This window comes from Labrus bergylta, chromosome 10, assembly GCF_963930695.1.
Source record: "Labrus bergylta chromosome 10, fLabBer1.1, whole genome shotgun sequence".
Classification (NCBI taxonomy): Eukaryota; Metazoa; Chordata; class Actinopteri; order Labriformes; family Labridae; genus Labrus; species Labrus bergylta.
The window spans coordinates 8,163,213-8,178,433 of NC_089204.1; the positions used below are offsets into that span (position 1 = coordinate 8,163,213).

The following is a 15,221-nucleotide window of genomic DNA, read 5'->3' on the forward strand; positions in this document are numbered from 1 at the left end:
CAAAAGCGTCTCCTCAACAGCAGCGAGGGAGCGAGCCGTCAAAGAGAAGCACGGCTCGTCAGCTAAACTCTGAGCTGCTCCAAGTCCCAGACCAGGTCCCAGACCAGGTCCCAGACCAGGTCCCAGACCAGGACTGAGACCTGATCAGGAGAGAGGTTCATGTTTTAAAAGCTCTATTAATATGGTGTAATGCCGCCATCGCTGGTAGTTACAGAGACGCCACAGCGGCGAGACGGGATCGCTGTGAGCCAGCGATGGAGAGCAGCGCTGTGTGTGTCTGAGTGTGTGTGTGTGTGTGGAGTCCCCGCTGTCTGTTCACACAACGTGTGAAATGACGGAATGGGACACCAATATAATGCTGATGCAGAATCCCCTCCCCTGCCCTGATATCTCCACCCCCAGACTAGAAAAAAACTTCTGAGCAGGTCCGTCATCTTTATTCTCGCTACAGAGGAGTGATGTCTACGGGGAAAACTCAGGGGGGGCTCATTGCATTTAAAGAGACACACACACCAAAACGGAGCGTTCTGAGAGCTGGTTGATACAGGGTCACAAACCTTCTCTGGTGCTTGATTCATGTTATATTTTGACCAAAGCACAGCACAGATGTTTAATTTAGACCACAGGGGGACTGTTTGCAAAGGTGGAGAAGGGGGATCATATGCCCTCTTTAAAGTACAAAGTTAGAAAGAGGGCGGGGCTTCGTTACAGGGCTGTTGCAGAATCGCAGTCTGAAAAAGGCTTCTACTTCTACATATAGCATGTACATGCTACGTTAGCCAAGATAAAGCTATGCTAAATGTTCACTCTGTGGTGTTAGTGATTGCTTTTTTAGAGTTAAACTCCCCCACTTTAAACCTCCACCTAGTGTTTAAAGTGGGTACAATCACTTCTATCTGAACCAGTTCTCTTCCATTGCTGCAACACCTGTTGGTTTGACCTGATGTGTCATCCTGTGTGTGTGTGTGTGTTTGCATGCGTGTGTACCTGGGATTAGCAGCAGCCCTGCCGGTGTGTCCTTTGAGCTCCCACAGCATGGCTCTGCCGTCGCTGACCATCAGGGCGGCGTTGTTCTCGTTGACGGGGCAGATGACCATGCGGTACGGCCGCACCGTCTTCGTGACTCGGATGGCATCGCACTGAGAGCGCAGGTCGTACACGAGCTCGTGGACACTCTGCTCTGGGTCTGAGGACAAAGAGTAGGGATGAAGACAAATTATATGAATTAAATCAAAGGGATGAAGAAGAGGATAAGAAGAGAGAGACGGCATTGAGCAGGTTTTAATTATAAAGATAGAAAGACGAGGACGAGCGTGCGGAAAAGGAAACGAGCCGAGGGATGAAAGGAAGCATTTCAGGAGATAAGGAGAAGAGACAGGAAATTATTACAGTCCAGACCCAATATCTCTCAGAGCCTTTAAACCGTACGACTCTAAACGGCTTTAAGATGCGGTTATAACTTTACTGACAGCGCTCTGTGACCATGGCGAGCCGCCTGCAGAGACAGGGAACGCCAGAGAAGGGTCGACACAAAGACACGTAAACAGCAGCGCCGGGATGACCGCCGTGCATGTAGAGGCAGGTTTCAAACTGGTGTGGCATATTTAGATATGAAGACAAACGTTCTGAGAATTGTTTTGTGAACAACTTGATTTGAATTTTTAAAACGTTTAATTTTCACTTTACATCAAACCAAGAAGGACCTGCAGAGTAATGTCTCGACCTCATAAAAAGCAACAAGAGAACGAGAGAAAAAAAAAACCTGGATCCAAGTACGCCTGATGCCAAAGTCTGGTTTATTTGATCAGTGTGAACACTGTTAGGAAACAGTAAGGTTCTTCTTCTTCTTCTTCATCTGTCTGTTTGTAAATTACGTTGGACTGGTTTTCATGGGGAGAATAGAGAATGGGTTTAAGCTGTGTTTACTGGATTGTTCGATAGTCTTAAACGCACCATTCCTGAGCGGTGCTCTGTCGCTTTAAATGACGTAGTAAGATTCAGGTGAAGAGGCAGCTGACGGAGGACCTGTAAGGACACCAACTTGGAAGCTGTGGGACCTGACAGCTGACCCACTCCCATGAACTTGTTTTAGAAACCAGCCGTATCTTATGTGATCCAACTACAACAAACAAAACTGAACTCACAGACGAAGCTTGGGCTCGTTGCTCTAAAAGCCTTCCGGTGCGATCTGGCCGCTGGTGGCCCGGTAGACCCACGTATAGGTGAGCTGACCTAACTTTATGTTTTCCAATCAGTCCTTTCTGTCACGCTTCAGGTTAGGGCTTTTGTTGTATTTATATGTGTAGCTGGTGCTAGCTCGTAACAACATAAACGTAGCGTCCTTGGGTACCACACCCGAGTCCGCTTCAAAAGGTGGTCTCATGTGAACGCAACCGTGCGCAAGTGCAAAAGTGTACTCGTGTATGGAGCAGTCACTCAGGCACGGTAAAAACAATTGTTCCTAATGTGAAAATGCCGTAAAAAATGCAGGTTTGTGTGTGTGTGTGTGTGTGTGTGTGTGTGTGTGTGTGTGTGTGTGTGTGTGTGTGTGTGTGTGTGTGTGTGTGTGTGTGTGTGTGTGTGTGTGTGTGTGTGTGTGTGTGTGTGTGTGTGTGTGTGTGTACCTGCTGCCTCCTCTGTGGAGGTGGTGGAGCGACACACTCGGAGGGTGATGCAGCCGTTCTCATGGAGGCAGTAGAGAGCGTCTCGCTGAGCGCAGGGGATCACCTGAAACGAGACGGAGACTTTGTCAACCTTCATAAAAAATGACCAAAACATTCGTCAAAGTCTCGGAGGCCAAAAGCTGAGACCTTCTTTTTTACACCTAACGCTAAGGTTGTCAAATAATCGATACTTCAGGGCAATGTTAGCCTAGCGATTATAATTTTCATTATAATTACGTGAAAGTTTAAAATCCTGTATCGTGACGACTAAAGAAGACAAACAAACGATTAAAATTCAGCCCCAGCAACTCTTTGAGCCCAGACAACCTTGGATGTTTCCGACTCATGTTAAATTATTTTTCTGTTTGTTTTTTTCAAAGTTATTTTTTTAGGCCTTTTTTAGATCGGACAGCTGAAGAGAGATAGGAAGTGTTGGAGGGGGGGGGGGGGGGAGACATGCAGCAAAGTCCACGTATGCAAAGTTTATGCATGAAAAGTAATTCAGAAGACAGAATGAAAAATCAATAACTTGCACTATCTGCAGCTTTAACACTTTACCACACCTTAAAACCTAAACATCATCCCCAACAGTAACAGATTTTGTTTTTAATGTGTTGCATGAGTTCACATGTATCTGGTCCAGCTCTGGTCCAGCTCTGAACCAGCTCTGGTCCAGCTGTGATTCAGCTGTGATCCAGCTCTGATCCAGCTCTGGTCCAGCTCTGAACCAGCTCTGGTCCAGCTGTGATCCAGCTGTGATCCAGCTCTGGTCCAGCTCTGAACCAGCTCTGGTCCAGCTCTGGTCCAGCTGTGATCCAGCTCTGGTCCAGCTCTGGTCCAGCTCTGATCCAGCTGTGATCCAGCTCTGGTCCAGCTCTAATCCAGCTGTGATCCAGCTCTGGTCCAGCTATGGTCCAGCTCTCACTGTGTGTAGTATAAATGTGTCTGTGACCGGGTTTTGCTGTTTCTGCAGTTTTTGCTCTGAAGCCGTGTCATCAGTCAAACAATTTGGCTGTTTGACAAGCTCTTTGTAACACTTAGAGAGAGGAGGGGACGGCTGGACACCGCTGAGGCCGCTGATGAATAAACCTCTGCTCTCTGCTTTAATAAAACTCAACTGCTCGGTGACTTTAAAAGAACTCCACAACAAGGACTCGCTCTCCATCTTTGAACTGAAAAGAAAAAAGCCAAAACCAAACGGCAGCTGCAGTTCCTCCAGTGTCCACTAGAGTCTGTCTCCTGCAGTGAGTCAGTCCCCATAGAGCTCCATGTTAAAATAAACATGTTTACAGTCTTGTACAAAAACAGTTTGGGTCTCTAGAGCTCATTTCTCTCTTCAACTGTACAGGCTGAAGGGATGAAGGGGTGTAGAATTAGGGGGCGTGGCCTCTGACAGATAGTTAGATATCGCTCATATCTGTTCCTGCAGGAGGCACTGGAGTACTCCATGACTCAAACCTCAAATCAAAACTGATGAGTCATCAAAACATTCACCCCCCGTACAGTGTGTGTCGATCGAGACATGAACTAATCAGACCTATTTGTTTTTTTGAACCAGGCTGTAAACATGTTAATCTCTGCTGCAAAAACAGACTTTTTAGAATGGGTGTGTATGTGACTTCCTGTGCTTCTGCAGCCAGCCTCTAGTGGACACTTGAGGAACTGCAGGATTTTACACTTCAGCATCTCCTTCATTTTCAACACCAGATGTTGCTGCCGGCTCGCTCCTCTACATGTCCATAAACACGGTCACTTCTGGCTCCAGGAAACCAACATGGCAGGTGCTTAATATGCTAGATTCAAGGCTTTAAAAAGGCAGTCCACAAACCAATTGGTGACTTCACAGTTTCTACGTCCATAAATCATACAGTCGATGGTATTAAAGGGATCATTGCCAACCCCCACATCTGTCATTCCTTCACATGGACCCAGCATTTGGAGTGAAAGCAGGATGAACAGAGTGACATTACCAGACAGTTTCTGTTCCCCTCGCTGGCTCTGCAGCCGTCACAAATCCTCTATCTAATACCTTCAAAGCATTCATCATTTTTCAATTAGAATTCTGGACTCCAAAAGAAGGAAATATGCACGCAAAGGTCGCTGCTGAATGTGACGACAGAGAGGAACAAAACGTCAAGCTGCTGCTTGAAGCTCAGACCTTGATGAGGTGAGCCGAGAGAGAAAGAGAGAGAGAGAGAGAGAGAAGTGGAGGATTTGATCAGTCGTGACAGGAGGAATTGGCTCCAGCAGAGAATCATCCATAAAAAGAGACAGAGTTTGGTAAAAGCTTTTTGTGTATTGCAATAAAAGCAGAAACTGCAGCGGGTTCATTTGAGGAGACCGGGGAGGGGGAGAGATTGTGATGGTTCGCTCACCTACACACACCTGCAGGTCATCCTTACAGGTAACATCCCACTGCTCGATAACAGAGTCTCTGTGTCTTATTCTGAACTTAACCCTTCACAGTCGGGGATGGAAATATGTCCACCAGACATCAGAATGTTTGCTTATCGTAGAGACCTTTCTCACGTTAATGGAACAATCAAACACATCACACACCCTGGATCTGTTGCCTTCCACACTATCTAATAACACGTGTTTCAAAACACTAAAATCTATTATCTACTATCTCTTGCAAAAAAAAAACCAAACACAGGTGCATAAGAGAGGAATGAATCTTTGCAGTATTAAAAAACATCCAAATTGCAAAAAATTATTTGGCAATGTTTTGGTACCGAAACATTGGAAAAGTGCTTATTTCCACTATTAAAGGTTGATTCTTGGGCGCCGGCAGCCTAGTGGTCAGTGTGCGTGCACATTCTATGAATATCTATTATTATTATGCCGGGCCTCACCTGGATGAAGGGCACCCCCGAGCGCTCGATGGCCACCACGCCCACCGTCTGGCTGAGCTCCAGGTCCAGGATGAGGATCTCTCGTGGGTACAGCAGCAGCATGTGGTTCCTCTTAGACGGCAGGTAGGACAGCTGGAGACAGTCGTTCAGCGTCACCGCCTCGGCTCTGAAAGAGGAAGGACGATGACGCAAAGGACAGGAAATGAGCTCGATGTCGGGTTAGTTAAGGGGAGCAAACTGGAGAGGGATCGCAAGAAGGTCAAGTGTCGGACATGTTTGTTTTATGTGTTTAGTCAAACATTTTCTTCACTTATATCAAACTAAACATCCTGCAAACAGGACGCCTTGTAAAAGTGAAGCTTCCTCCTCGCTCTCATTGGCTATCACAGGCATCACGCCAGATCAGGCGGAGAATTTTGAGAAACAAGTCCATGAGTTTGTGATTCTGGGTGATATCGGGGAGGCTCCGACTCAGAATCATAAATACTTTATTCATCCTGAGGGGAAATTTGGTCAATCAATACGGGGTCGCTGCACGACAGTAGTGAGAATAAATGAAAATGCTTCCATGTTGAAAAACAGACGAGAACGTTCTCCAAAAGCACGAAGCGAGAGGGCGGAGCTTAAAGAAGTTGTCAGAGCAAAATCGAACATTTTGAACAGAAAATAAGACGGTTAGAAACAAGGAGGTGAGAAAACGAACGGGAGCGACTGAAACAGGCTGCTACACGGTCGCAGAGAATCTGAATGTATCTGTTGTGGAAAGCCTGCTTTACCCTTGAAATTATGTAATCATTCGTTCGTCTTCATGTTTAGCGTCTGTGTTTCTGCAGAAAGTTCTCCGAGATTTAAATCGACGCTGCAGGAACAACACATGCATATGGAATAATGTGCAAATATTATGACGGACAAGGCTGTGTTGGAACAAATTTAACCAACACTGATTTCTAAGATCAACCTTGATCTTTATTCATGGCCTGCATACAGAAGCCGAGAGAATTAGTAATAAGTGCAGAGTGTGTGTGAGTCAGCGGCGAGCAGGGAGAACTTAAAAGGGAAGCGGGCGTGATGCTGCGAGGCTGATGAATTAAGAAGGTGCTGGCACCAAAATCCCCTCCATTATTCTCACAGTCCTCAAAGTGTCAAACTAAGTATGTTTGATGTAACTCCTTTTAGGTGTGTGTAAAGTAATCACAGATACTTGTATCCATGGCAACGGTGAGTTCCAGTCTCTGCGTATGACCACAACAAAGTCACAAACAGAGCGGAGACTCCGTGAGCGGATCGGAGGTCAGAGGTCATCTCTGCAGCTCGCCGTCAGATCAAACGAGAGGAGAGACTGACTTAATAACAGGACGGAGATTATTATCATCAGGGGAAACCAAGCGGATCCAATAGGGGGACCCTTTGGGAGTGTCAGAGCTCTAAGTCACACGGGGCACATAATGCTTCAGATGTCTGAGTCACTGAAGGAAGAACTTTTGAAGGACAGAAAAAAAACGAGACTCCTGAGAGTTAGGCAGCAGATCGTCAGAGAATGAAAGTACAGCGGTGCTGAATATCAGGTTTTACACCGACACCCACTCCTCATGTTTCACTCTGCTGTGAACGAGGCGGGACGGCAGCAGCAGCAGTCAGTCGTCAGACATACCTTCAGACATTCATACACCAGTGAACACATGAGAGAGGAGGGTTGAGAGCATGGCAGGCGTTTCCACACCTATAGATCGTTTGCTCTGGTCTGAATCATTGACCAGTTCAACCTGACAGGAGTGTGTATGCCGCATTAGTGGACGGAGGAGTGAAACCTTACATGTAGGGCTGTGGGGGGATCAATATAATCACACCACCTTTTTATTTATTTAGCTGATATGTTTGTGGCAGGATCAAAGATTACAATTCAGCTTTTCCACTTGTTTCTGATTACAGTCCAAGTTTGTAAATCCTGATTTATTCAGCGTGCGCACACGCACACACACACACACACACACACACACACACACACACACACACACACACACACACACACACACACACACACACACACACACACACACACACACACACACACACACACACACACACACACACACACACACACACACACACACACACACACACACACACACACACACACACACACACACACCCAATTACACACTGAGTGAAAGGTGAGCCAAGAAGCTGTCAAACACACACAGAGTAACAAAGAGGGAGGAGATTAAGATTAATGAAACGTGTGTGTGTGTGTGTGTGTGTGTGTGTGTGTGTGTGTGTGTGTGTGTGTGTGTGTGTGTGTGTGTGTGTGTGTGTGTGTGTGTGTGTGTGTGTGTGTGTGTGTGTGTGTGTGTGTGTGTGTGTGTGTGTGTGTGTGTGGGGGGAGGTCTGCTGCTATAAATAATCCCGTTCTTCAGTCACGAGCTGCAACAACATCAAACCAAACTTTGGTTCTGATCGTTTGCCAGCTTTTCTGTTTTTTTAAAGGAATGCGCTCAACGTTTGTCACCTCATGAAAAACTCAGTTTAGCCACGGCCTCTTAGAGTGGTTTCAAACTACAGACCCCGGCCCGGAACAGAGTACCCTGGTCCCCTAAGTCCAGTTCATTTGAGCAGTGTGAACACAAACATACTGTCCTCGAGTACGGTCAGCGTGGGATTTGAACCCAACCATGCTCAAACACAGAAGTTGACGTTGCTATATAATGTCATTCTAAACGGCTCCTGTCGTTTCTAAAACGGTCATGCAGACCAGCAGGGGAGGGGGGAGAACATGTTAGGCACGGTATGAAACAAACGTGCCTAACATGAAAACACCCTTAAAGGTCACATGATGCTAAATCCACTTCCCCATGTTCCTCTAACTCTAATATGTGTCTCTAGTCTGTCTACAAACCCCCCAATGATGAGAAAAGTCCAACCTCTCCGTCTTCTGCCTGCTCCACTTTTCAGAAAATGTGTGCTCAAACAGGCTGTTTGGAGATTTTCCCTTCATGACATCACAAAGGGCAGCAACCCCTCCCCCAGGTGGGTGACACTCCCACAGCTAAGTGTTTGTTCTAGGTTTCATTAAAAACATGGGCAGCTTTTGGTTAAACCTCAGAGATGATGTTTCTCTTACGTGGGCTTCTCGTTGGTGATCAGCACTTTGACCTTGTTCAGGGCCTTCTTGGCACCGGTGGGCACGGGAGCAGCGGCGGGTGCAGGTTTGGTGTGGGCGGGGCTCGCATGGGGGCTGGCGATGTAGACCTTTTTACCAGCGCTGCCCGGTGGTTTGGAGTGAGTGAAGTCTGTGATGAAGACGATTCCTTCGCTGGTCAGCACTGCAGAGAGAAAATGAAGAGACATCAGAGTGAGGCAGCGATGTGTCCTGGCGGGTTAGAGAGAAAAACGTTTAAAATGTTTCCCTTAAAGACCTAAAAATCTCTGCAGGTCAGACTCTACAGGAGTGTTTCCTCCAGCCAATGACAGCGCAGCAGGTGAGTGGATACAATTCAGTGATTGGACGCCATTCAAACCGATGAATATGACGGATGTGGATGTAGCAGCAAAGAAGAGAAAATATAATCAGTGAGGAGAAACACCAAGCGGATAAAGCTGGTTCTAAAACGAGGGTGAACTTTGTGTTGTATTTTACCCGTGGACGTGGAGTTGGTCTGCTTCCTGTTGGACAGGCAGGTGACAAACACCGGCGGTTAGTTTGAGCTAGCGTGCGTTAGCTTGCAGTGTAGGTACAAGCAGTAAACGTACACACTACGTCCTGCAGGGGGCGGAGCTTCTGGGGGCGACGGGCCCAGAAGGAGGGGCCAGTTTGAATGTTTACAAACATTTCTACTGAGTCCATCTTTAATGGTTTCTATTTACAGGAATCATGAAAATGTGGAGTCATAAAACTCAGCCAGCAGCTTCATGAGGACTTGATTAGTTTATAAAGGTGGAGAGAGAGAGAGAGAGAGAGAGAGAGAGAGATAAAGGTGGATACATCTTTATCTTTCAGCCCACACTGAACCTCATGATGGTAAATTTAGGAGCTCAGATATGATGTTAACGTGTGGGAAGGAGAGTTTAAAGAAAAACTTTGTCTGAGTCAGATTTGAGATCACCTACACGCCATGTTGGAGGGGTCGAAGGGGTCGAAGGAGAAGGAGAGGATGTTCTCGGCGTAGCTCTTCTTCCACAGCTTGGTGCCCGTGTCTCCGTTCCACAGCACGATGTAGTTCGGAGGGTGGACGGCCAGCAGCAGATCACGGGACGCATCCTGATTCCACAACCACTCCAAGTCTGCCAGAGAGAGAGGGGGGGGAGAGGAAAGAGAGAGAGGGGGAGAGAGACAGAGAGAGAGGGAGGGGGGAGAGAGAGGGGGGAGGGAGAGCGGGAGAGGGAGAGAGAGGAGAAAGGGAGAGAGAGAGAACGAGAGAGAGGGGGGAGGGAGAGAGAGGGGGGAGAGAGAGGGAGAGGGAGAGAGAGATTAATAAAACAGAGGGATGGTCGGAGCATCTTAATGAAAACAAACAACAGCAGAGCAACAACTCTAAGAGTCTTCTTGGCAGTACAGTCTGTATAGATCCACAGGCAGAGAAAAGATCCACACTAACATTAAAGGGGGGAGGAGGGGGGGGGGGAGGATTTGTCTCACCCTGGATGGGTTTGGAGTGCTCCTGGATCTCACAGTGGGCGGTGCCGCTCACCACGTCCCACACAATGATCTTCCCCGAGGCGTCCCCTGAAGCCAGCCGCAGACAGTATGGAGAGCTCAGGTTGTGGTAGTAGTTTTCTCTGGACCACTTCACCTGGAACACACACACACACACACGTCAGCGGTGTAAAGACAGTAAACAACCAGACCTGACTAGAGTTCTCATGATGCATGACTTTGATTCAAGTAGAAACAGAAGTCCTGTGGTCTGAGATTAGATCCCACATTAAGAGATCTAAATGTCGTATTCATTCCAACATATTGCACTTTTGGTTGGTTGACGCTTTGCAGGTGATTCACTCAGAACAAGTGTGTGAACGACAACAGGAGCAGAGATTGTGGAGGCAGTGGTATTTAAACAAGGCTTGTGAGTGTTTAACTGGAAAAAGAGGAAGAAGCAAAGAAACAGAAATCTAAATATTTAAGAAAAGGAGAGAGAGAGAGTAATGCTGTTAGCAGAACAAGAAGAACAGATCAAATTAAGAGAAGATGGTAAGCTATAAGGCGAGGAGCCAAAGGGAAGCGGGGTCTATCTCCTCTCCCATGTCTGGAGGATGGATTTCATTTACTGTGAGGAATGTCCACCAGGGCATGTGGCGATCAGATGAGACATCGGGCCAGCGCTGTATCAGGCCATAAAATACTTATTATTTAAATATCTTATTGTTTGTTTTTCACACGGCTCCGGTTGTTTATTTGCTTTGTTTGTTTGTTTTCCGCGTGTATTTAGATGATGATAGGGTTTAGGGTTCTTCAGATCTTCTCATTAGCTGTAGATGAGGTCTCGTTGTTGTTTATTTACAAACTTTGTGTATTAATGCCTCTTCACTCTGACGGGTCTGCAGAGAGGAAATGAGATAAATAAAGGATTCATCCTGCGCTCCGTTTAAAGGAAGACAAACGACTCCATGAGCAGGCCGCTGTTTCAATAATTGATGATGTCCGGTTTTTTTTTTGTTGTTTTTTTTAATTCTGCAGAGCCTCTGTGGTCGGACCCGCACGCTGCTGTGTGTGCGCGCTGTTTACAAGAAGAAAGTGTGTGTGAGACAGGAACGAGAGCGTCTGATGGAGCACAGGCGCCGATAATCACTGGACTATTTACAGCTCATTATTCACACCTGTAGAGAACACACACACACACACACACACACACACACACAGAGACGCACGCACGCACACACACACACTTTAGCCGTTTTCACATATGCACTCCGGATAATTTCTAGATATTTACAGGAGGAACGCTCTGGAGATTCTCCCGACCTAGTCGTTCACATATGCTCCTCACAGCGGGGGACTTTCCCTGTCAGAGGGAGGGGGGGGCGGGGGGATTTCCTGAGGTAAGACGTGACGTAAATAAACAACGCTGAAGTAGCGGCCGTAGCAACAGAGTTCGCTACACAACGTTATAATGAGAATATTTGCCTTTATATCAATGCTATGTGTAATCCAATGGAATGACAACATCCACAAAAGAGAGGAGAACAACAAACTGACGAACAGAAAACATAATGCAGCCATTAAATTACGTGCACACAGATCGTAGTGGTCGCGTGCAGACACTTTCAGGAGTCACTGTATATAAACGTCATTCTCTTTCTATTGGCTCGAGTTAAAATCTCCGGAGTATATGCTGCCGCGTTCAGACATCAGATCACTTGGAATGTCTGCAGTAGTTTTCTCTGGACCACTTCACCTGGAACACACACACACACACACACACACACGTCAGCGGTGTAAAGACAGTAAACAACCAGACCTGACTAGAGTTCTCATGATGCATGACTTTGATTCAAGTAGAAACAGAAGTCCTGTGGTCTGAGATTAGATCCCACATTAAGAGATCTAAATGTCGTATTCATTCCAACATATTGCACTTTTGGTTGGTTGACGCTTTGCAGGTGATTCACTCAGAACAAGTGTGTGAACGACAACAGGAGCAGAGATTGTGGAGGCAGTGGTATTTAAACAAGGCTTGTGAGTGTTTAACTGGAAAAAGAGGAAGAAGCAAAGAAACAGAAATCTAAATATTTAAGAAAAGGAGAGAGAGAGAGTAATGCTGTTAGCAGAACAAGAAGAACAGATCAAATTAAGAGAAGATGGTAAGCTATAAGGCGAGGAGCCAAAGGGAAGCGGGGTCTATCTCCTCTCCCATGTCTGGAGGATGGATTTCATTTACTGTGAGGAATGTCCACCAGGGCATGTGGCGATCAGATGAGACATCGGGCCAGCGCTGTATCAGGCCATAAAATACTTATTATTTAAATATCTTATTGTTTGTTTTTCACACGGCTCCGGTTGTTTATTTGCTTTGTTTGTTTGTTTTCCGCGTGTATTTAGATGATGATAGGGTTTAGGGTTCTTCAGATCTTCTCATTAGCTGTAGATGAGGTCTCGTTGTTGTTTATTTACAAACTTTGTGTATTAATGCCTCTTCACTCTGACGGGTCTGCAGAGAGGAAATGAGATAAATAAAGGATTCATCCTGCGCTCCGTTTAAAGGAAGACAAACGACTCCATGAGCAGGCCGCTGTTTCAATAATTGATGATGTCCGGTTTTTTTTTTGTTGTTTTTTTTAATTCTGCAGAGCGTCTGTGGTCGGACCCGCACGCTGATCACTTGGAATGTCTGCAGAAAAAATACTAGGGGTCTGGTCGGAGAAACTCAGGATAAAGTCAGCGCGAAAAATGCGGCTGTTTGCGTTCACACATAGTCTAAAGGGTAGCCAAATCTCCGGAGATTTTCAGGAGATTTCCGTATGTGTGAAAATGATTAGAGACACAGGATCAGGATAGCTCTTTTGAACATAATTTCTTGGCCGGTTGACCTCGACTGCAGTTTAATAGATTTGTAATAAAGTTCAGATTATAAGCATCGTGATGATGACCTTTAAAATAACTCAATAACAGATTCATGTGGAAACTGACCTTGACCACGTTAGCTTTGTGTCTCTCCAGCACCTGGATGGTCTGACTCGTCTTTGGGTCGATGATGAGAATGCTGGAGTGACATCCCTGAGCGATCAGCCCCTGCCAGCCCCTTCAAAATAAGAGTCAGAGAGAGAGAGAGCGAGAGATGGGGAGAGGAGAGGAACAAAGGTGAAAAATGAGGCGTTATTAGATTTTTTCAACACAGCCAGCAGGACTCTGGCTTTTTCAGCCTCGTGTCCACATCGCGCTTTTTGCAAGTGTAAGCGTCTTTTTTCAGTTGTTTTCAAAAGATGGCTGGAGAAATAGTGCAGCGCCCACCGTCTTTTTTCTGAGCGCTCTTCCTTTTTTGTGCAGCCGCTCTGAGCGCTCAAGTTGAAAATCTTTCAACTTTTCTGAAAGGCGCTGTCGAGTTCATCGGCGTTCTTTTGCAAATGTTTGATATTCTCCTACAGATCGTATCTCTGATCCGGAAATAAACGACGTAAAATAAAAAAAACATGCAGTAAAAAGTAACGGAGCTGTGTCGGTTATACAGCGGCCGTTGTCAACAGACTGTTGTCATGGAGACAGGACGGACGTGCTTTTCTTCTCAGCGCACAAATGCTTCATGCAAACACTCCTGATCGACAGCCAGCGCTTTACTGCCCGGAAAGCGCCGTACTCATTGTAGACAGTCATGAATCAGAGACACATTTACACAGGATAGACTGGATTTATGATATATTTATGTGGAACATGTCGCTCATTCTTTCTTTAAATCATATGAAATCTGTATTTTTTATTTTTGAGGCATCTCGCGACCCCCCGGGGGGTCCCAACCCGCACTTTGGGAACCACTGCCCTACGGAGACATACCCTGCACTACACCACTCACTGCTGCGTTTTAGCCAAATCAGCGTGATTGGTTCATCAGATTGGTACCTCGTGGCAGACACTGGTCAAAGTTTTTACAGGATTACAACTGATACAGATGACAGATTCTGTTCCTTTTTCAGAGCACATGAGTTATTTATTTCTGTCAGGACCTAAAGACAAGTTCAACCAGAATCTTAAAAAGTGGATCTGGAGGAAATGACCAACCGTGTCTTTTAACTATGTGGTGACCTGCTTAGAAACAATGAAGGTCATGTAGAAGCAAAAGCCTTCAGGTTAACTTGCAGAATGTCACGTCACATCACATCACATGACATAACATGACATGACGTCACATGACATAACATCACATCACGTGACACAGGAAGCTGCTGCTTATTGTTGATTAAATCTGCGTTTACGGCTTTAATTTCCTCTGACATGCACCTGGACACGGATATAACGATGGATAAGTTAAATGATGAACATAAAACACACAGAATCAAAACGAAGAGCTCGTAAACATCCTCTGTGTGTTTAAATGAAGCAGCTACATCAAAGATGCTAACGGCGCAGCTGCATCACTCACCAGTCCACTGCGCCTTTATTCTGAAGGTTCAGAGTTCCGGTCAGAGTCCGAGCCGCCAGTTTGATGTTCACCGTGTACGGAATCATTGTTATTCATCTGTTATTAAAACACTTTAACATTTATTGATCAAAAGATGCTGCAGTCGATTAGCTCCTCTGGGTCTTCTCTGTTAGGGTTTCAAACAGGAAGTAGCACGGTGCTTCTTATTGGCGCTCCGGGTGGGAACAAATCTTACGGTAACAAGGTTCCGCCCCTGAGACTAACATGTTATGAAAACAGACTGAGAATAATACTGAGGCCTCAGAATGACCTACAGTAGCACACCTGACCAGGTAGATCTTTTCTGTGTCCTAGTTTTTAAGGGAATGTTCTGAGTGTCGGACAGTCAGGAGATACCAAGAAATGAATAAGATGAGATAATAACCCAACGGTGTTTACGTGTACAGTGTTACAGCAGCATATAGAGCAAAGAAAGCCAAAAAAAAGAGAGCGGAGCTGCAGTTGTTGCAATGTGAGTCTGAACATTCAGTTATATAAATACTGTCACACACACAGTGCCCATAAGGTTGAACGTTGCTGTTGCACCAAATAGTTCCTTACATTATTGCACATAAGTTCAGACGATACTGTAATACGGT

The 15,221-nt window shown here is 45.9% G+C and overlaps 1 protein-coding gene across 2 annotated transcripts in view; it reads right to left on the reverse strand.

Moving 5' to 3' along the window:
* wdr11 (WD repeat domain 11) overlaps positions 1-14,789 on the reverse strand; it is a 54,891-nt gene extending 40,102 nt beyond the window's left edge. For both annotated transcript variants that reach the window (XM_065959261.1, XM_065959260.1), the window contains exons 1-8: positions 14,584-14,789; positions 13,140-13,251; positions 10,152-10,305; positions 9,623-9,796; positions 8,637-8,838; positions 5,519-5,684; positions 2,625-2,727; positions 988-1,186 (exon numbers count right to left, since the gene is read on the reverse strand). In XM_065959261.1, the coding sequence (XP_065815333.1) occupies positions 988-1,186; positions 2,625-2,727; positions 5,519-5,684; positions 8,637-8,838; positions 9,623-9,796; positions 10,152-10,305; positions 13,140-13,251; positions 14,584-14,669 (1,196 nt within the window). In that variant the 5' untranslated portion in view covers positions 14,670-14,789. The remainder of the gene's footprint in view (positions 1-987; positions 1,187-2,624; positions 2,728-5,518; positions 5,685-8,636; positions 8,839-9,622; positions 9,797-10,151; positions 10,306-13,139; positions 13,252-14,583) is intronic.
* Positions 14,790-15,221: the final 432 nt, after the last annotated feature.